The sequence below is a fragment of the Carassius carassius genome, chromosome 2 (assembly GCF_963082965.1).
Source record: "Carassius carassius chromosome 2, fCarCar2.1, whole genome shotgun sequence".
Classification (NCBI taxonomy): Eukaryota; Metazoa; Chordata; class Actinopteri; order Cypriniformes; family Cyprinidae; genus Carassius; species Carassius carassius.
The window spans coordinates 25822467-25845718 of NC_081756.1; the positions used below are offsets into that span (position 1 = coordinate 25822467).

A 23252-nucleotide genomic window follows, 5' to 3' on the forward strand; every position below is an offset into this window, starting at 1 on the left:
GGGTCTTCCAGCCTGAGCTGAATAATGAGGTGTTTATGGATGAGGCTAAGGGCAGTGGTCCTCTCAGGCCTCGTCCCTCCCTCTCATCTGACCGCCACGAGTACAGCAGCCTAGCAACCGTGCCACGCCTGTCTCGCCCCTCAGTGGAGTCGAAGGTACCCATCTGATCCCCAGCAGAACCACTCTGACACTTTGATTCCTCTAAACTTGAGTGGTGGTGGTGCAGGTGTACGTGTCACTTCAAACTGCAACAAAGAAACATAATAAACTGTGTGTCTGCAAAATCAAGAAGCCCGATCACCAGGCAGCATGTGTTATAAGGGAACCAGATCGATCGGTGTACTGAATCAAAGCAGTTATTATTGGTGAGAAGATGCTTCAGGAGAGCAGCAAATTGAACACTTTTGCAGTAGCAGCACATGGTCATCATGGTGGTGGATTGGCGCATGATTTTTCAGAATTAATGGGACTTGCATGTCGGCTGCATGAAGAATTTGGTTGCATGTATAGTGTTCTTTCTGAATCCTCTCTTTCTATCTCTCTCTCTATCTCTCTCTCGCTCGCTCTCTCTCTCTATCTCTCTCTCTCTCGCTCTTTCTCTCGCTCTCTATCTCACTCTCACTCTCTCTCTCTCGCTCTCTATCTCTCTCTCGCTCTCTATCTCTCTCTCGCTCTCTATCTCACTCTCTCTCTCGCTCTCTCTATCTCACTCTCTCTCTCTCGCTCTCTCTCTCTCTCTCTATCTCACTCTCTCTCTCTCTATCTCTCTCTCTTTCTCTCTCTCTCTCTCTCTCTCTCAGACCCCCTCCTCTATCAGCAGAGACAGCCCAGAGCAGCGCTCCTTCAAAGACAGGCAGAAATATTTTGAGATTGATGTGAAGCAGCAGACGCCAGACAAACCCAAACCTCGCATCTCACTTGTGGGAGAAGATGACTTGAAGAAAATGAAAGAGGAAGAGGGTTTGTGTTTGTTTAGTTGTCAAACACTGAGTTTTTTACATAGTTAAAACACTAGTGTTCCTGTAGCTCAAGTGGTAAAGCATTTAGTTAATAAGCGCAAGGTTGGGGGTTCAAATCCCCGGGAACACATGATACGTAAACATTTGATAGCCTGAAAGCGTCTGCTAAATGCATAAATTTAAATTTAATTTACATTTAATTTAAATTTAAACACTGATGTTAAGCTGTAGTAACTGTAGTTCATTGTTGAATCATGCTAAATTGTTTGACTTTTCTCAGCAAAGCGAATTGAACGGAGTACACGAGAGTTTATGCTGGATGACGATGAGGAGGATGAGGAGGAAGATCTGGAGAAGCAGGTGGCAGATATGAAGGCTCAGGGAAAGGTTATGCTTGATGGAGTGGAGTACAAGGTGGAGAGTTTAGGAAGCCACAGTTCCCCATCTCTGAGGCCGTGTGCCACACCTCCCAGCCACTGGAGCAGCTCAGGGTCAAATACTTTTGCTCAATCATTTGCTAGTATTTTAAAGTTGCAAAGTTTTTTTTGTTTGTTTGTTTGTTTGCTTTTTATCATTGAAGTTTTGATTACAGAACACACTGCTAAACTCCCATTCTGATATCTTTGATTAATAAAATAAATACATAAAATAATATGGACTACCATTTAAAAGTGTGGGGTCGGAACAATTCCTTTTTTTTAAAAGAAGTTTCTTTAAAAAAACAAGACATTTATTTGGTTAAAGATATAATAAATATTGTAAAACTCTATATTTTATAATGTTTTGTTTTCCTGTGATGGCTGAATTTTCAGCAGCCAATATACTTCAGTGTTCAGTTTCACATGATCTTTCATAAATCATTCTAATATGATTGACTGATTTGCTTCTCAAGAAACATTTCATTTTATCAATTTTGAAAAACAGTTGTGCTGCTTAATATTTTGCGGAAAATGTGAAACACCTTTTTCAGGATTCTCTGATGAATAGAAAGTTCATAAGAACAGCATTTATTTGAAATCGAAATCTTTTGTAACATTATATGTGTGTGTGCTGTCACTTTTAATCAATTTATTTTGTCCTTGCTAAAAAAAAAATATGAATATATTTAAAAATCTTTCTGACTGCAAATATTTGAAAGGTTCATCAAACCATTTAATAATAATAAAATAGTAAAAAGTGTTTATTTATCATTCTTCAATCCAGTCCCTCCTCTGCGGATGGTAAAGGAGACTCTCAGCGGAATTCAATGGAAGACAGTTTCAGACTGGAACAGAGACCCAACTCCATGACGGGGTGAGGAATGCTAAACCCTAACACTGTATAGTTTTTTTTTTTTTTTTTTTTTACATATTTGAATTGCTTGACCCAGTGTTTGTCTTAACAGTTTGATCCCAGTTTATCCCGGTGAATTTGTGGCTCCCATTCGGACAGCTAAAGCAGAGCATAGGCAACAAGATCGATTACGCATGCAGAGCCCGGAGCTTGCTGTGGCCATGGACAAGGAGCTGTCGCCTGCTGAAAAACGAGCCCTGGAGGCAGAGAAGAGGGCCATGTGGAGAGCAGCCAGGTATAACAGCCAGAGAGAATGATGCGTTATGTGAAAATCATCACATTAGGAGTGTTTCTCTCTCCAGTCTCATTTTTTCCTCTGTAACACCGATCTCTGAAGAGCTGTCCACTTGTGTTTTATTCTCATCTTTTTCTCCAGGCTCTAAGTAAAAGCTCACCCAGTTTCTCATGTCTTCTCCTTGATGAACAGGGCTTTCAAAGACATTTTCACATTCTTTGGACATAGGAATTCATGAAATAGATATATTATATATTTTATTTCTGTATACATATCTCATATTGTGCATTTGTCTTTGATGACCCTGAGTTTCAAGGGAGACCTTCCCTTCTTAATGTTTACAGTCTGTTTCACAGTTTTTTCTTTCATCTGTAGTCTTTTTTCTCTTTTCTTTTCTTTGTGTGTTACCGTCTTCTATCTGCTCTACTTTCTTACTTGCTGCTCCCAAGGCCTTGTGGTCTAGAGGAGGACGTAAGGCAGTATGAGCAAGACCTGGCTAAGCGGCTTTACCAGTCCCGTGTGAGGGCATCTCTAAGCAGCGCTGCAGCCCTTCCCAATTCCTGCTGCTCCTCTTCCTGTCAGCCCAGGTCTGCCCTTAACAGCCAGAAAGCATCATGGGGGCTTATCTGTGAAGCTTGACACCGCTTGGGGTGCTTGGTGCTTGTGGACATTTTATAGTGCATAGTAAAGCGTGAACAATTTAGTGGTGGCTTTTTCTGAACGATGAACGTATCGTACAAGACCCACTTGTGCTGCTTCACGTGTGCTATTTTATTTATAATTTATTTTTGTAGATCACTCCCTCCTCCTCTCTGCTCACTCACTTTTGCCACTCATCTGTGTACCAGTAAAGGTCTTGTATTGTCCTGATAACACGTGTTTTATTGCCATTATTCAAGCTGCTTGCAGTTGATTTTATTAGAGGTGCACTGATACTAATTATAGTCTTTACCGAGACTTTCATTAGAAGCACGTGGTTACCTTCATATAGAAGCTGTGATTAAACTTGACATTTTTCACATGTAGCCGATGTTCAGTAAAGCAGTATTCACTGAGTTTAAATGTGTGAGTGATTTCAGCGTTTTCAGTGTTTGGTCCACACTGACTAATCACATAGATTTTTAGGTGATGTTTAGGTTTGGCTAAATCTGAAATAGCAACACACTGGTTAAAGATTAGAGCTTGGGATTTTGGAAAGATTGAGTCATTTTTGTGTGCAAATATGAGCCTGTGAATGGACTGTGTTAGATTAGAGTTAGTTTCTGTATGTGCACAAAGTTTGGCAGAGCTAATATTCTTGGCTTAAATGAGTCATTATGTATTCACCTACTCACCCTGAACTAATACAGTCTTTTTGGTTTGTCTTTTTACAAAACCCTGTTGTATGTCCTTGGGAAATAAGTCATGAGTTGAATGGGATCATTCTGTGATGATACTTTTGCATCTTTTTTTGTTAAATCTGGTCACTAATCACAGTCATTTAGACAAGCACATTTTAATTGTGGTCTGAAAAAAAAGTGAATTAAAAAACTGGGTGAATTATCCCTTTAATGGTGCATTCATGGTTGATTCCTCAGTGGTCATAAAATGCCTATATAGTATTCTTCCCCCTTGAGCTTTCATGTTTGTTTTACAGCATGAACGCTAATTGGTGCATCTCTAGTTTGTGTGATTCTCTCATAACTTTTGACAGCCTCCATCAAATTAACTTCTCCTCTATTAACCAGTCACTGTGCTCAGCACCTCTGCTTATGTTTCACCTCTCATCCTGTCTCTCTCCACGCACCGTTTGCATTTTTCCTATCACTCTCTGTGTCTCACTCTATCTCACTCTCTCTCCAGGATGAAGTCTCTGGAGCAGGACGCTTTGAAGGCCCAGATGGTCATTGCCAAGTCTAAAGAGGGGAAGAAGCGTGGGACGTTGGATCAGCTGTCAGAGTCGCCGTCCCCTGCGCCCACACCTTCTCCAACACCAATGGAAGGTGACCATCTCATTTACCTTTTCTGAAAGAGAGTGCCACAATGCCGGGCTCTGTTTTCATACTCTATTGTGTGTTACTGGGTCATTTTTAAAAGTCTGTTGTGTTAAATTTATCCATTGTTGTTTCTTAAACAGATATCAGTCCAGGGACAGTGACTTCACCAGGCAGACCGGTATGACACAATTGTTTTTTTATTTTTTTTATTTATGCCGCGTTTCCACCGAAATTACCCGGAACATTTGTACCAGGAACTTTTTCCCCCCAGACCTGTTGCTTTCTGCGTTTCCACTGCGGTGTAAAGTACCGGGATGATTAGGCAAATAGACTGGTGACGTAGGTCTGCGCGCGTTTCTCAATACTATAGTACGCTGATTTTGGACGTGCATCCTCAAATCCTGTAAATCTTCGAACAGCAGCGTTGAAAATCCGTCAGCTCACCTTGGCTACTGCAATTTTCCCCTCTGTACATTTACAATAGAACGAAATAGGATATCAAATACCACTGCCTCCTTTCGTTTTCATTTAAACATAATAACAGCTGCAGAAATGTACTTGGTTCAGGGAAATGTGTATATACAGCCATTACAATGAAACGAATTATTATATACATTTGCCTTTTTTATTTTCATTTTAACATATAGATAAATTGAATACAGACCAAAGATCACCTGTTAGATTTACCCCGCAGCTGAATTATATGTTATGTTTAACCACTAAAGAGACAACCCCCGAAAGTTCCGGAACTTACTCCGGAAATACCACCTCGCCAGCAGGGACTTTCTGAGGGGATTTTTTTTACCCGGAACTTTATTTAGTTCCTGGTTCCTGTAGTGGAAACACACCGAGTACCAGCCCAAAGTCCCTAGTTCCTGGGTAAAGTTCCTGCGGTGGAAACGGGGCATTAGTTGCTTTGGGAGACTAATCCACTTAGTAGGATGTCAAACCATCCTCTTTTTTTTTACTTTAGATGATGAAGTAATTTTTTACTCAGTTGTAAACAATTTAACAGTCATGTAACAGTCGTGTCCATAGCATATAGAGCAACATCCATGAACTTTTCCTTTATCTGTTTTCTTTGTTGTCCTTTCTCCTCCTTGTACGTTTACACATCTCTGCTTCTCACCCTCTGTCCTTCCTTCCCTCCATGTATCCGGCCATCTCTCTTTTGTAAAAAAAATTTCCCCCCTCTTTTCTCTCCATCTCTCCACTGCTTATGCCTGTTTGCTGTCCTTTTAGTCCCTGTCAGAAAAGAAGTTTGACTATCGACAATTTGCTGCCATTCCTTCTTCCAAACCCGTTTACGACATTCAGGTATTGCCTGCATGCAGAGCGTCAAGGAGTCCAGCCTGCCCGAACCCTTTGAGCCACTCCTGTCCTCCTGGCTGTCCCTGCTCCCCTGCTTCTCCTCTCCTTGGCCCTTCTGATAGCTAGTTCAAAACTGTTAACTATTAGGGGCCCTGTACTCGCCAGCATGAGTGGTCTTTCGTGTTAATGCTGCTTTAAGCATCATTATTGATCAAAGTTGTCAGCGATTTGGGTTTAATTTTTGGCTCCGAGGATGATTTCCACAGCTTAAAACACATCCTGTTCTTAATCTAATTATATTGTCAATACCTTATTGTCAATACTTCTGGCTATGTGGATGTAGTGTAGAGGTGGGGTTTACAGTTTGGTCCATGGGCTTTGCATTCAACCAAAATATGAAATAACATACTAATGCACTAAAACACTCAAAAGGAAAAGGTCTTTGCATTGTCCTCTCCCTCCCTCTGCTCTGTGTACAGCCTCATGCACTCACCCTCAGACAGCAGCTAATAACACACATTAGGCCAAACCGGTCTGACTCCTACAGCATGTCTGAAGGCCATTTTTTTGACTGTCCAATTGAGTAAAAGAGCTGAATTTGGCTGTTGCACATGGTGTCACTGGGAGAGTCAGTTCCACTGGGGACGCAGGGGTCATGGGAACAAGGGAACGTTTTGTTTCTCGCTTTTGGTGTTGTGTGGTTGTGTTTCTGGTTCTTTGTAGATCCAGAAGGGAAATTGGGCATGTGGGGTGAAGTAATTTTTATGATTGTTAATGTTCCAGTACTGTTCCTCTAATACCAGACCAAAAGACCACCAAATCTGTCAGACTTTTTAGCTTAACTGGAATTTTGTGTTTCTCTCACAATAGCCACACAATACTACCATTTTGGCATAAATGTTAAATGTTACAACTAGCTATTGAATGCGTGAAAAATGTCATTTCAGTTTAGTAATAATAACATCAAGAAAGCTTACAAGGGTATATATTACAAAATTACACTGTTTAAAACTTTGGGGTTAGTAAGATTTCAAATAAATGCTGTTCTTTTTAACTTTTTGTTCATCTTAATTGAATTTAAATTGAAATGTTTTTTTAGAGCAGCAAATCAGCATATTTTGATATGATGGGCATGATTTCTAAAGGATCACGTGACACTGAAGACTGGAGGAATTAATGAAATTCAATCTTCAATTCAACTCAAATTACATTTTAAAAGATATTAAAATAGAGAACATACTTTTTAAAATTGTAATACTATTTCACAGTGTTGTTTAAATGTTTCTTTCAAAAACATCAAAAACCGGTAGTGCAAGTTCCCATTTAAAATCGCCTTTAAATTCTTATGTTTGTCTTGTTTAATTATGTTAGAAACAGCTAGTCAATCTTAATTTACTGCACACTGTATTCAAGCGAAGCAATGTACAGAAAGCCTAGTGAATCCTTATGTGTTATTTGGTGGCCTTTTGAGACTTCCATGTTTTGACTGTGTTGTGAGTATTAATGTTGTGTTATGTGATTAAATGTGTGAAGAAGCACCTTCACCCTGACTGTGATTATTTAATAAAGCTCTCCAGGGTTTTCCAAGGGATTTTTGAGCCTTCTCCAAAAAATTAAAAGGAACTTGTTGGCACCATGTTTTTGGTAGGGGTGAAGGTTTGTACAGCATGCCCGTGTTGTGTTTGGAAGGACTGTTGTGTGATGTTTAAAGTGGACTTTGTGAAAAGCAGAGATTGGCATATTATACATTTTCTTGCAGTTCTTAAAATTAGCAGGTGAAGAAGAGATGGAAAAGGTCTTGTTGTGGATGGTTATTGGGGCATTTATCATCATTATAAGGCCAATCCTATAACACCACATCAGATTTTTCAGGGCTTATGGACATAAAAAAGGAAATCTGAGGCATTTTAAATCTGTCCACAGCAGTGGTCCCCTACAAAGTGCTTTCTGGTCAGCTGAAGGTGAAGCGGCGTCTCCCAGAACAGCTCTGTGGTTCATATGTCGAGAGCCTGCTGATCCTAGTAACCTCATCTTGTCATCTATATTTGACTTTTAGAATGAATGAGAAATTATTTATAGCCAGCATTTTTTGCATTTCAGCCAAAAAGAGCTATTCTTGGGAGACACCTAAAGGTTTCACTCTTTCAACTGTCTACTCTGCCAGAAGAAAATGGGAATGAAAAAGTTTCCTTCTCTCCCATTCTGTCTCTCTCTTGCAGTCTTCTGGTGCAGGCGATGATGTGCACTTCATGGATGATAACCCAGGTAAGATCCTCGATATTTGTGGGTCAGTGATCTAGTCTACAGGGTATCTTTATGTGCTGTTCACTAGTACTTGGCTCACAGTTATTGTCCTATTGTGACACAGGCGACTTCTTTGGATAAGTGCTCTTCTACAGTAATTTTGGTAGGAGATCTGTGTGTGTTTGTGTGTGTGTGCATATGCATTGGTTTTTCTGCTGTACTGCACTTGTTTATAAACCAGTTTCTTCAAAATGAGTAAAGTTCTGATGAGCAGTGGGTTTCTCTGTGCTTTCATCCTTCAACTTGTTTTTAGAGAATCAAGGTTACTCGTATAAGAGTTCTACCAATTTTTCAAAATGGGCAAATGCTTTTACCTGCAACACATAAACTGCAAAGGGGTGGGCGATGCATCTATACATTTTTTACAAGTGATATGGACTGAGGCAATGAGTACATAATCCAGTTTGTCCTAAACATAACTCCATTTTAATTTAAATAACTCTTAAGATAAAGAAAATATATAGTTTAAGGCGACTTTGACCAGTCAGATGCTCTGACAGATATATGTTTTGCTGACAGAGATGTGGTGTTTATCTCAGTGCATAACTTATGTTTCATTGGTATATTCTCCATCTGTAAACATTAGAAATTCATGGAAATATTTCCATTTTGCTGTCAGTAATAGATGAGCCATAAAGTCTGAACTCACAGACTACCGTGAATGAGCGCCTTGCGTGCTGTGCTTTTATTTTAATTTTTGGAGTAGTGAAATTAACTTCTGCTTTAAAAACATTATTTTTTTTTATTTATTATTGAAATTTTACCATGTTAAAATGTAATCTCATTTTAACCCTTTTTTGCATGTAATATAATAGCATAGCCTACATGGTAAACTTAATAAGGCTAAGCATCAGCATTCACAAACCACTGTCCACTGTTATTTTTAACAGAAAAGAATGCAATAAGCTATAATCATGACTTCATAAATGGAAAATAGGAAGTTTCTGATAGCACGTGAAGACAGCAGAGAAGCACTCTCACTCAACACAGTGGAGTGCATAGTTTTGTTAACTTTGTGGTTTATTATTTTGAGTTGTATGGGATGTGATAACACACGGCCCTCTCACAATATATTGCTTTACAGATCTCTCGCTTTTGCTGCTCAGAAATATTCACGCAGCACGTATCAGAAGATCTGCGCTCCTGCGCAGTTAGCGCTCACACTCACTGATATATATATAACCAAACCGCGCTCTGGCCCACCTCTTCCAACCGAGCCAGGGACTGCTAAACAGATCGATCACACTAGTCAAACGAACCAGGCTTTGGGGGTTAAGATTGCCTAGTTAGCACACCCTAATTATTCTCCCACATCCTGCACAATAGAGAAAAAAGTGCACAATACACTACTTTTGAATGCATTATTAGTTTTGTGCATAATGAATTGCAGACAATCATGCAATTAATCGCAATTTTAAAAAATGTAATCATTGCCCAGCACTAAAAATAAAATTTTATAGATATATGAATGTTTTTTTTTTTTCTTATTATCTTTTTTTTGGGCTATATCGCCGAGCCCTAGAACTGCATGTCAATTCTACCCCTCTGAATGTGATGCCACATGCTGCAGTTTGCCATAACAGTACCATACGTGTTACAATGGATGAAGATTTAAACATCTACTCTTCTGTTTGGCAGAGTTGACACAATCTAGGTCTAGGATCCACTGTCTTTTTAAATGTTATGCAAATTTAAAGTCTGAAATTGAGATTTCAGTTTAGAAAATATAAAGATAACATTTAACATTGTCATTAAATGCTTTTTTTCAAAGATAAACTTAAATTTGAGATGAGATGATTGCAAAGGTGCTTTTAATATAAAAACAGGGCAAATATGCATGCTTAATAACCAGAGTTGGGTAATCTGATTACTTTTTCTAGTTACACAGTAATGTAACAAATTATATTTTAAATTTGTATAATTTGATTACAGTTACTAAAGTCAATATAATTACGTTACTGACATTACAAATGTAGTTAAGGAAAAAAATGATATGCCTTTTGTTAAGAATTGTTAAGAATGTTAAGCCATTAACTGATATGGGACAAACATATTGTGCATAATCAAGCTATTTTCAAAGTTCATAAAATGTAATTAGCTGTAAAAATACTAACATAATTTTTGCAGTTTGCATGTTTAAAGTTTTGAAAAATTGGTGAACCTGTTGTTTGTATGTCTAACAGGAGATCTGTCACTGACTCTTTTATTAAAATAGGAATTAATTTAATAATCCAGAGGGCATAGCTGTACAGTGCATATGTGTGTGTGTGTGTGTGTGTGTGTGTGCGTATGTGTATTACCTGTGTGCTTCTGATCTCAATAACAGTGTGGTCGAAAGGTGTCCAAATGTGATCAGTGCTCTGCAGGGCTTTTTCTGCATGGTGTGCAGCTCTGCCTTTCAGCTTATGCACCGAATGGCTTGCCTGAATCACTGCTTTGCGGGAGTGTGTGGGTTATAAACCGAAATCGATATGCATTTAAATACAAGGGGGTGGAATAGAAGCATAAATAAAAGCAGGACACTATCATTTATAAAAGCTGTCAGTTTTTCTGTGGATGAAGGGCTGTTTACTTGTGCAGCGTGAAAGACGGAGCAATATTTAACACATTTGTCTCTCCTTTCAGTGTCTGTTGTAGATCCAGAGGTTTCTGTGGCCACTACATCTGCTCTAGAGGAGATGGCTCTCTACAGTAACAAGCGCAAACTACGACAGGACCGCCGCAGCCTGGAGGCTCCAGTGCCCACATAACCGTACACTCACACACTACTGCATCTGAACTGTGAAGATAAAACACACATAGTGATCATCTAATGCTGAGAGATGCCAAACACGGCATAGAATGCTCTGAAATACACATTGTACACAGATATTAAACCACTCTTATTTCAGTGCTGACAACCCAGGTTAGGAGGTGAGTCTCCCAAACATCAGTCAGTTGAAAAGGGTTGCTCAGATTTTACTATGAGAGGTCCAGAGGATGGCTGATTGGTTTACCTATTTTACCCTGTTTTTCTGTCCGTTGGCATTTTAGAAGCGGAGTTATTTTAAGAGATTCTATGCGTTTCTTTTGTAAACACTTAAAACCTCCTCTAGAAATGAAAATGTGGAAAGGTAGAAGAAAAGGAGTTATTGAAACGTAACTGTGCTCATTTGTTTGGGAGATTTAGTTTGCAGATGACATACTGCTACCTTCACTGCCCCATTTAATCCAGACTTTCACTCTTGTTGCTTTAATTCACAATCAGAGAAAAAGGTTTTATTCCTTTTAAATGTAATTTATTAATGTAATATACTGTTTTTAATCTATGGGATTCCAATACAATAGAGGAACAAATTGAAGCTTTTTGACATATAAGCTGATTTCTTGTGATTTTGTGAGTAATTTAGATTTTTGGGTTTGGGATACATTTTCTTGCACGCAGCATTTTAAAAATGAAAATTAGGCCTTGGCGTAAAGCTTTATTTCCCATTTTCTATCCATATCAGTTTCGAAGCAGAATTTATTCTTTAAGGTGATGCAAATGAATGTAATATTTTTGAAAAATTGCATCTGACCTTATTTAAAGATCTGCTATAAACCTTTTCCTAATCTGTATGATCATGCCATATCATAAAGACTGACCTACTGTATTGAGTAGCGTTGTTCGAAACCTTTTTATTGATCTCTAGTCTTCCTTTACTGGACTAGGAGAATAAGATGAAGTGGATAATGGTTTTATAAGATTTTTGTTCCTTTGGTGATTTTCTTCCTCAAGGACACAAAAATGTATTCTCCATTTTAGTTTCTGCGTCTTGTTCTGGGCCATCTATACATTGAATCATTCCTACACGGAGTGACCAGACTTGAGAATATCACTCTTGGACAACCTATCATTCACCAGACATAACATTACCTCTCAATAAACATAAGCTACCATTTTGGGTGTGGGAGGAGGAAATTGAATTATCGGAGAACATTTGGTCTCTAAAAACATCTACAAATCTTGCACAGATCTTTTCTTTCTCTTGTTCCTGCAGTTGTGTGAGGGTAGTAGATGTTTTCTAATCTACATTTTAAATAGTTGAACTTTTAAAGCCACTGAAAAGCTTGTGTGAATAATGTATAAATGCTAAAAAAAGAAGCAAAAATCAAATCTGAGCCTTTCTGCCCCAAGATCAAACTAAAGTCTGAAGGGTGTAGATGTTTCTACCAGGGTCTTGACTGACTGATCCCTGTGTTTGTATATTGGCTTAATGCAATTTTGCCATTTTACTGTCAATCCTGCGTGATGACTAATATTATTATTCCTTCAAGTAAACAGTTTAATTTCACTTTTCTCAAATCAGTTGTTCACCATAGCTGCCATCAACACTGTGCTCCGGTGAACCGGTCAAACATGACTTTTTTATTATTATTTACTAATCTTAGCTTTTGTGTTGCTCTCATCAACTGAAATTCAGTTTAATAACAGTTTGGGATTACTCATTGTATTTTCTTTTTAAACTGTAGTTTGATGGGGGGGGGAAAGAGTTGGTTTTCTTTAACTGATGGGATAATGGGATTCACTACATTTTTACTTTTTCAAAACAGAAGAGTTTGATCTCTCTTGTTGTTTTCTTGTCTTGATTTATTTTTGGGGATGTTTTTTGCGCTAAAGGGTAAGGTGGGACTAAAGGTCTGGGGATAGAGCTCATTCAGGACTGTAACTAGTGAATTTGTACAACCAAAGAAGTCTATTTTGTGGTTCATGAATAATAAAGTTTAATTTTCATTTAACAACCTGATGTATTGGGGTTGTTTTTGCCTCCGATTAGAGCAAACTATGTTTTTCTTGAAGTGGAAAATGTATTGTAAAGTGTAAATCTTTTTGTCTTTTCTTGCTTTAGGTGACACAGCTCGCTGATGTCTCCGTGAAGAGTTAGCTTAAACCAAGGCCATATCCACACCTCTCCATCTCTCCTACAGCACACTGAATTTGTGTAATGTTCACAATTTGAAACATTCAATCATTTATTCTGTTTTAATAAGATTGATTCATGAAAAGGTGAACTTGAATATTTGAAGCATTGAAATATAAACTATGGTGTTTACCGGGATCTCATCCAGTAATCCAGAAAGTAGGGATGTAACGATTCGCTCAACTCACGATTCGATTCACGGTTTTGATTTCACAATTAAATGTGTCCTTTTTTTATTACTTGGACAAAATGCTGTACATTTCTTTGTGAAACCGAAATATAACTATAATAATATACTAATATAACGCTTGCTTTTTATTGCTCTTTTGTTGGTTTTGATTGCTTCTATTATCCTCATTTGTAAGTCGCTTTGGATAAAAGTGTCTGCTAAATTACAAAATTTAAATACAATGTAAATGTAAATAACAAAACTAAATTGAAATTTTAAAACAAACCCCAAATCAAATAAATAACATAAGTAAAATAAATCTCTTCATAAAAACAAAATAAGGCTTTGTGCTCTTTCCGTTTAAAATCAGAGGAAAATTAGAGGTGAACATTTTAATCATGATCCAAAGATGCTACATACATGCAACATGAGCAGTTTTTAATCTAAATTATATTGTATAATTTCAAAATTTTGATGCAAAAACAATGTTTTTACTTCGGTTTTGTGAAACCATACATAAAACTATCTGCATGAAACAGCGGACGAGCTGAATGAGACGCAGATTCACTCCCTGCCATCAGGTGGCGCTTAAAGAATTTCCTTGTTTTCTGCTGCAAAGCAGCACTGCACTTATGAACTTTAACCCTTTCATGCATGAATTATGATAACCTCAGTCAGGATTTTTTTCCTATGTGTTTTTATTGCTCTTAGGGCATGAAAAACAAGAATTGATTTTTATTTTATTTTTTTAGAAATTTTTCAAAGAGATCTTCAGATGTCCACTTGAGTGGACAGCATGGGGTTGGTTTAAACTGAAGATATACTGTATTAAATATAAGACAATAATCAAACAGATAAAGTATGTGAATTAAACAAACTGATCAATGCAATTATATCAAATAATGTGAAAACTATAAAATATATGCAAAAAATATAAATGCAAAATATTGCAATGGCTTCATACAACTTCATACAAGTTGCACTTCGCGTATCTATGATATCAGAACATGAGGACGTGATTCCATCAGAATTTTCTACAGCCTGTCAAGGTACAACTGTGGAAACCACTCAGATGCTCCCTCCGGTGCACCAGAGTATGGAGATTTACCCTTATTAGCTGATAATTATGATTATGTTCAAGATGGACATGCACATTTCTATCATAGCCCTCTGAGAAAACCTAGCGATAGGTTTTTTCAATCTCATCTGAAATGATCAGTGTTGGGGGTAACGCATTACAAGTAACATGCATAACCCATTCAGATTACTTTTTGATCTAACAAGTAATTAACTACAAGTAATGTGCATTACCTAATCAGATTACTTTTTGATGTAACGAGTAAAGAAACGCATTACAAGTAACATGCATTACGTAATCAGATTACTTTTTGATGTTATGAGTAAAAAAACGCATTACAATAACGCACATTACATAATCAGATTACTTTTTGATGTTATGAGAAAGGAAACGCATTACAAGTAACATGCATTATGTTTCTTATCTTTTTTAATAGCTGTCCACTGTAGTGACCAATATGCGTGAAATATGCATTACACAGAGGCAAGATAAAAAGGAAAAATAGCATCTAAACTTTTTTAAAGACATTAAGTTCCCCTCAGACATACATTCATATAAACTCCTACCCCTAAATAAATCGCGATTTGTTTAGCATCTCAACCGATTTGAATCATCACACATTTTAATCGATTTTCAACCGGCTCGCGGTTAATCGTTACATCCCTACCAGAAAGGTATCTCTGCACCGGACTCCTCCCTTCCTCAACCTTTGTCTCTGACAGGATTTCATTAGAAACTCAAACCAGATTAGTCTAAGAGTAAAGAGCACATTAAAGTTTGGGAAACCCAAAATTAGTGGTCATTTGTTGATGGGATAATTGTGATATGTAAAAAAGCATCAGATTTTGGATGTACAGGTACTTCCTGATAAATTAGAATGTCAAGGAAAAGTTCATTTATTTCAGTAATTCAACTCAAATTGTGAAACTCGTGTATTAAATAAATTCAATGCACACAGACTGAAGTAGTCTTAAGTCTTTGGTTATTTTAATTGTGATTATTTGGCTCACATTTAATAAAAACCCATCAATTCACGATCTCAACAAATTAGAATATGATGACATGCCAATCAGCTTATCAATTAAAACACCTGCAAAGGTTTTGTGAGCCTTCAAAATTGTCTCTGACAATCATTGACACCCTTCACAAGGAGTGTAAGTCACAAAAATGAATTGCCAATAAGCTGGCTGTTCACAGAGTGCTGTATCCAAGCATGTTAACAGAAGGTTGAGTGGAACGAAATGTGAAAAAAAAAATATGCACAACCAACCGAGAGAACTGCAGCCTTATGAGGATTGTCAAGCAAACTGGGTTCAAGAATTTTAGAGAACTTCACAAGGAATGCACTGAGGCTGGGGTCAAGGCATCAAGAGCAACCACACACAGATGTGTCAAGGAATTTGGCTACAGTTGTCGTATTCCTCTTGTTAGGCCACTCCTGAACCACAGACAACCTCAGAGGCGTCTTAACTTGGCTAAGGAGAAGAAGAAATGGACTGTTGCCATTGGTCCAAAGTCCTCTTTTCAGATGAGAGCAAGTTTTGTACTTCATTTGGAAACCAAGGTCCTAGAGTCTGGAGGAAGGGTGGAGAAGCTCATAGCCCAAGTTGCTTGAGAACCAGTGTTAAGTTTCCACAGTCTGTGATGATTTGGGGTGCAATGTCATCTGCTGGTGTTGGTCCATTGTGTTTTTGAAAACCAAAGTCACTGCACCCATTTACCAATAAATTTTGGAGCACTTCATGCTTCCTTCTGCTGAACAGCTTTTTGTAGATACTGATTTCATTTTCCAGCAGGATTTGGCACCTGCCCACACTGCCAAAAGCACCAAAAGTTGGTTAAATGACCATGGTGTTGGTGTGCTTGACTGGCCAGCAAACTCACCAGACCTGAACCCCATAGAGGATCTCTGGGGTAATGTCAAGAGGAAAATAAGAAACATGAGACCAAACAATGCAGATGATCTGAAGGCCACTGTCAAAGGAGCCCCTACCAAGTATTGAGTACATGTACAGTTAATGAACATACTTTCCAGAAGGCCAACTATTCACTAAAAAAGGTGTTTTTTTTGGGGGGGGGGGGGGGGGGGGTATTGGTCTTATGAAGTATTCTAATTTGTTGAGATCGTGAATTGGTGGGTTTTTGTTAAATGTGAGCCAAAATCATCACAATTAATAGAACCAAAGACTTAAACTACTTCAGTCTGTGTGCATTGAATTTAATACATGAGTTTCACAATTTGAGTTGAATTACAGAAATAAATGAACTTTTCCTCGATATTCTAATTTATTGAGAAGCACCTGTATGTATGTATGTATGCATGTACTCACCAGTGTGTTATACATTGACCGCTTCTCCTTAAGAAACTTGATTACTTTCTCTAGTCTTTGCACCTGAAGCTTGATAAAGAGTCACAGTTTTAACCATTTTCTGCATTAAACTGTTACGCTTCAATTAAATGTGCACATGAATCTTTTTTAGTTATTATTATTAGATGATTATACTATTAGCTTTTTAATACATATAAAATCTTACCACTTGTTCGACATGATTGATGGCTTTGTCTGCACACATTTAATTCTGGTGGCAAAGCGAAGAGTTGAAAACTGCCAAGAGAAACAAGTTTTTTTTTTAGACTGAACTAACATGTCTCAATGGATATATTATTATTTTAAAAAATGACACCATCTACTCAATTTGTGCTGCTTCACCATATACAGGTGCTGGTCATATAATTAGAATATCAAGTTGATTTATTTCACCAATTCCATTCAAATAATTTAATGTTAATTAGCATAATATTTGAATCAGATGTAGCTGGGCACATAATTCGTGCTGCTGAGACCTGCAAATTATTTCTAGGCTGTAGTATTGTATGAATATTGTCCCACTGATAAATACAGTGCAAATAGTTCTGTCTCCTTTGGAAAAAAGTGAAGTGGAAATAAAAATCAATAATAGACTGAACAGTTCCATGTCTGTAACATTTACCACTCTCATCTTTTAAGTCATAAGGCACTAGGTATGTGTGTGTGACATTAATAAATAATTGTAAAAATTAATATAGTTACATTTCTAAATAAAAATAGTAAAATCAGCTCTATGCTGCTCAGTGCTCCTGTAGCCTACCCCAGAGCGCCCTCTCGCGGCTGTAGACGGTAATGTTTTCTCTTGGTTCTGAATAAATGCGACTTATATATGTTTTTTTCCTCGTCATGACGTATTTTTGGACTGATGCAACTTATACCGAAAAATACGGGTAACATTATTATTAGTATTTATTATGACAGTAACTGACACAGACTAGAGCTTTAATGTTTCACCAAATTCAGCTCAGATCTTCAGACTCGTCTGACTCGTGTTGCTGTATAACTGGCCAGACTTACCTTCCCAAAAAATCATATTTAATTTTATTTCATAAATTTAACTATATTTATTTCCACTTCACTGTTATCCAAGGAGACAGAACTATTTCCACTGTTTTTATCAGTGGGACAATATTTATACAATACTATAACCTAGAAATAATTTAACGGGGTCTCTTGCAAGTCGCAGCAGCACGAATTATGTGGCCAGCATCATCTGATTCAAATATTATTCTAATTAACAGTGAGTGTAGTTTCAGACATTACAGTGCTTCACTCGCACTGACTCTTATTCTGCCTGAAAGAATGAAAAGACCAGCTCCGCCCACAAGTGCGAATGTAATATTGAAGCCATAAACCGAAATTATCAAAACGTACACGGACCAACTGTCTTGTCCATGTTCTCTCACTTGAATCCTCTTCTTGAGATTTGCGTCTCACATCTTCTGCAAGCCCCGCCTTGTTCACGCAGTATTGACATGGCGGGAGGGGGCGGACACGTGATCGGCTCGGAATGCATTTTCAATGTGCACATTGAATTTTGCTACATTCATTGCGGGACACTGAATGCAAATGCAATCGTAAGTGTCTTGGCTGTGAGTGTTAATGCATTTAAGAAAAATAGCATTTAAATGATAATTTTGCCACAGTTTTTGCTTGAACATGTTATACATATCTAATAATTTCTGTAATACATTTTCATTTTAATTTTGCAACTTATAAAGCGTTAAAATTAGTATTCATTTTACATATTAAAACTGGTGTATGAAATGGCAAATGAAAATTATGTAATTTAATTTTAATTTTGCACCAAACGCTGAACAAATGTATTGGAAAATGTAAATGTAAATACAGAAATGCATTGCCATTTTACATATTGCATTGTCATTTTGCATATTACATTGCAAATTGAATATCGCTACCCATGTGCTTCCATATGTTCTCTGATGAAAGTAAATTTTGCATTTCCTTTGGAAATCAGGGTCCCAGAGTCTGGAGGAAGAGAGGAGAGGCACACAATCCACGTTGCTTGAGGTCCAGTGTAAAGTTTCCACAGTCAGTGATGGTTTGGGGTGCCATGTCATCTGCTGGTGTTGGTCCACTGTGTTTCTGAGGTCCAGGGTCAACGCAGCCGTATACCAGGAAGTTTTAGAACACTTCATGCTTCCTGCTGCTGACCAACTTTATGGAGAAGCAGATTTCATTTTCCAACAGGACTTGGCACCTGCACACAGTGCCAAAGCTACCAGTACCTGGTTTAAGGACCATGGTATCCCTGTTCTTAATTGGCCAGTAAACTCGCCTGACCTTATACCCATAGAAAATCTATGAGGTATTGTGAAGAGGAAGATGCGATATGCCAGACCAAGTAATGTAGAAGAGCTGAAGGCTACTATCAGAGCTACCTGGGCTCTCATAACACCTGAGCAGTTCCACAGACTGATCGACTCCATGCCACGCCACATTACTGCAGTAATTCAGGCAAAAGGAGCCCCAACTAAGTATTGAGTGCTGTACATGCTCATACTTTTCATGTTCATACTTTTCAGTTGGCCAAGATTTCTAAAAATCCTTTTTGTGTTGGTCTTAAGTAATATTCTAATTTTCTGAGATATTGAATTTGGGATTTTCCTTCAGTATAATAATCAAAATTAAAAGAAATAAACATTTGAAATATATCAGTCTGTGTGTAATGAATTAATATAATATACAAGTTTCACTTTTTGAACCAAATTAGTGAAATCAAACTTTTTGATGATATTATATGACCACAAGCACTGCGTTTTAGTTTCCTCCTGTGTAGTAACAGTTGAGCCAGAGAGAAATCAAGTCAGACATGTTCCATTAATTATTATATTTTTTTCAGAAATGGAAGATTTTTCCCATTGTTCAAAATGATGGTTTACATGTTGACGATCTGTGGCTGCTGTATATTCTGTTCTGTAGCTTCTGCTATTGCTCAACTTTTAACTAATGTGGGTTTGTTGATGAACTACTATGGGAGCACTAACTGCAGGAGCACACTGACAGAGCGAGTCGACCCTCCAGGTCCACCAGGTTCAGTTAAGAGGTGATGTATTTTGCATCTGACAGTGTGCGAGAGCGAGTCTGTGACACACACAAACACATATTTAATGTCATGCCAAAAAATGCCACCTTGTGTAAAAAGGCCAGTTTCCCCAAGCATTTTAAGATCATATATTTTAGTCTTGAAATTCTGAATCTAATGAGGTATGTGTTGTGGACTTACCTCAATGTGTATAGTAAAAAGATCTGGAGGACTGTTTATTAAGAGCATGTTCTCCAATGATTCTGTTCATCTCCCCCTGTGGTGTAGTGGGAGCAATGTTATTCATCACTGATTTTGTTACAAAAATATGAAAATCCAATTCTGAATGTGCTTTAGCAGTTGTTTTAGGCCATGTGGGTAAAACATCCAAGTTTTTTGTCAATTACTTTAATGTAATGAGATCTTTAATGAAGTTTCTGGCTTTCTGATGGTGGCAGTCTAATTTTTTTATTAACCAATTTGTCAACAGAAGTGATGAGAGAACAAACCTTTGCCCCTAACCGTGCAAACACCAGATAAAAAAATCAGTTTACGGGAAATAGACTTTGTTTATGTTCATTGTTTGCTGAAATAAATTTTATTTTCATCTTAACACAGTTAAGACCCCACTATTCAAACTTTTCCCCCTGCTTTGAGCTGGAGAGCAAGTATGGAAGTGGATTTGGACAATGATTTTATCATAAATGCAGATTTTTAAATAATAATAGTAATAGACCCTTCCAGCCTCTCACATTTCCAGAAGAAACTGTTAATCTTATAATTTTTTATTTTTTATTATAACTTAAGCACAACAAAGTCCCTTAAGATTATTAACCTTTTGTAGTATTTTAATGAGCGCATATTTGCAATAATCTGCTCATGTTTTACTGCTATTTGCAATAATCTCATGTTTTACTGCTATTTGAATTGGTTGGAATTGTTTTGTGTTTCATTTGAGTAATAGAAAGACAGGCTGCAAGAAACAATACAACAACGCTTTACATACTGTTACATTTACAATAAAGAACATTTACACAAGATCAAATCGGGCACATGGCAAAGGTTACCTGATGGTCAGGTAGGCATTCAATGGTCCACACTAGCTGTGGGTCTGATGCGGATGTACACCTTAACATGCTTGACCCTGCAATGTAGGGCATCTTTCACACACATCACCACAAATGATTCTTAACACACTGTCATGTGACAGAAGAGTTGCGTTTTGTAGTCTGGAGCATGAAGAGTAAACTGGGTGGTTTAATAGTGGCTAGCACAGCACTCCATATATCACCTAAGCCTAGAATCTGTTGGAAACAGCTGTCTTTGGTGTAGCGCTGTGGGGTTGGCAAAATTTTAGTTTTGGACGGGTCTTGGCAAAAGTGAGCGGGCACTAGGCTAACTAATGGAAGGATTGCAAATCAGTCTCCAACCGCGAACTCAAGGGTCGGTGGGTGGCGGGGGTTGGCTGGTTATGTTGCAATATTGTAAATATTTGTTTTAAACAAGGAAGGAGGCCAATCGATATCAAACAAGCAACGTGCAAATTTTGCTTACGAGTTATGCTGTGAAGTGAACCTCTTGATCTCAGTCGAATAACTAGAAAGTAAATGTAAAAACTGACTGCGCTTTGACGTTGTATTAACGGCGCATACTCTCAGAATCGAAGAGAGACGAATCTTCTCAAGCTGATAACAGTAAAGCTAGGCTAAATGTTTTAATTTAAGTTACTCACTCAATATTTCTTGTGGCCCGAACATAGGCTAGTGGGAAAAATAAATAAATAGCCTACATTTAAATAAATAAAAAGAGAAGAAACATATTTCGTGTTAAACAGTTTTTTATTTTTATTTTATAAAGTTGGTGCTTGAAATAAAGCTTTTTTAAATTGATGATTGCAGTGTTAACCATTTTAATTATATGTATATAATTCATTGTATAAAAACCTGTTTTGAAAGACCTTTTTAAAAACATTTTCAGTTTCGGTTGTAAACTAATCTTTATTATCCTGGCAGCACGTCATGAAATTATTGCAGGGCAAATTAATGTATTTAAATAAAAGTAACTTAATATTAATAAGCCTATTAATCAGAATAATGTAACATCAATTGAAAATGGCAAATTATATATAACCAAAGTGCATACAATTATTTTATTCAGAAATGTCATGTTTGTGGGTTTTATATATATATATATATATATATATATATATATATATATATATATATATATATATATATATATATATATATATATACATATTATATATATATGTGTGTGCGCGTGTTATGTTATATTAATTATTTGGCCTACAAATGAGCAAACGTGCAGTTAATCGCCTACGTCAGTCACAACATTATAGGCCTATATATAAAAATATAGGCTAATCTTTGTGAGGACGACTGCAACAGCTGGTAAATTCTTTAGATAGACTACCGACTGAAAACATTCACTGAGCTCACAGAATGAACCGGTTTGCGGGTGGAACTGAAAGTACATTTACTTGCGGACTGATGGACGCGCTTTCTCCCTCGTACAAGCGCGACCTGCCCGTAACAGCCTGGATAACAATTGGCTAATACTGCTGTCAGTCAAACTCATCAAGAATTATGCAAAAACACAATTTATTTTAGTGTTATAATAGTTATCTAATTGTGTAAAAATAGATCAAACAATAATTTAACAAATATGATATTTGTATAATAAACTGGGTGGGGCCTGTCATCAGAGGGGGCGGGGCTGTGCCCGTCAAACCCATCCGCTGCCTACGAGTCTGGGCGGGATAGAAGCATAAGACAGTAGACTGTAAAATAAATGGACACAGCGACCCCATTGGATTCAACGGAGACAAGTGAAGTCAATTAGAAGCACGCACTTCCTGGGGGTCGAGCTTACTGCGCAGACTTAAACTGAGCTTGATGACGTAGATGTCACAAAAAAGTGAAAGTGAAAGTGAAGTGACATTCAGCCAAGTATGGTGACCCATACTCAGAATTTGTGCTCTGCATTTAACCCATCCGAAGTGCACACACACAGAGCAGTGAACACACACAAACACTGTGAACACACACCCAGAGCAGTGGGCAGCCATTTATGCTGCGGCGCCCGGGGAGCAGTTGGGGGTTCGATGCCTTGCTCAAGGGCACCTAAGTCGTGGTATTGAAGGTGGAGAGAGAACTGTACATGCACTCCCCCCACCCACAATTCCTGCCGGCCCGGGACTCGAACTCACAACCTTTCGATTGGGAGTCCGACTCTCTAACCATTAGGACACGACTTCCCCAAAATTAAATGGACTGCATTTATATAGCGCTTTCAACAGACCACATGGCCATCCAAAGCGCTTTTACAATTTGCCTCACATTCACCCATTCACACACCGACTGCGGTGTCTGCTATTCAAGGTGCCATCCAGCTCGTCGGGAGCAGGTGGGGTTAGGTGTCTTGCTCAAGGACACCTCGACACTTGGTCAGGTGGAGCCAGGGATCGAACCACCAACCTTCCGGTTTGTAGACAACCTACATGAACCACTGAG

At 37.8% G+C, this 23252-nt stretch overlaps 1 protein-coding gene across 14 annotated transcripts in view; it reads left to right on the top strand.

Annotated features, from left to right (window-relative positions):
* Positions 1–12878, top strand: part of LOC132107407 (protein scribble homolog) — an 87883-nt gene extending 75005 nt beyond the window's left edge. For 7 of the 14 annotated variants that reach the window (XM_059513621.1, XM_059513651.1, XM_059513632.1 and 4 more), the window contains 11 exons: positions 12–155; positions 801–960; positions 1240–1450; positions 2163–2252; positions 2344–2526; positions 2976–3113; positions 4369–4508; positions 4643–4680; positions 5745–5819; positions 8033–8078; positions 10743–12878. In XM_059513621.1, the coding sequence (XP_059369604.1) occupies positions 12–155; positions 801–960; positions 1240–1450; positions 2163–2252; positions 2344–2526; positions 2976–3113; positions 4369–4508; positions 4643–4680; positions 5745–5819; positions 8033–8078; positions 10743–10867 (1350 nt within the window). In that variant the 3' untranslated portion in view covers positions 10868–12878. Of the gene's footprint in view, positions 1–11; positions 156–800; positions 961–1239; positions 1451–2162; positions 2253–2343; positions 2527–2975; positions 3114–4368; positions 4509–4642; positions 4681–5744; positions 5820–8032; positions 8079–8181; positions 8221–10742 lie in introns of all 14 variants that reach the window. The other 7 variants (XM_059513653.1, XM_059513656.1, XM_059513650.1 and 4 more) reach the window with 6 other exon arrangements.
* The last annotated feature ends 10374 nt before the right edge of the window (positions 12879–23252 follow it).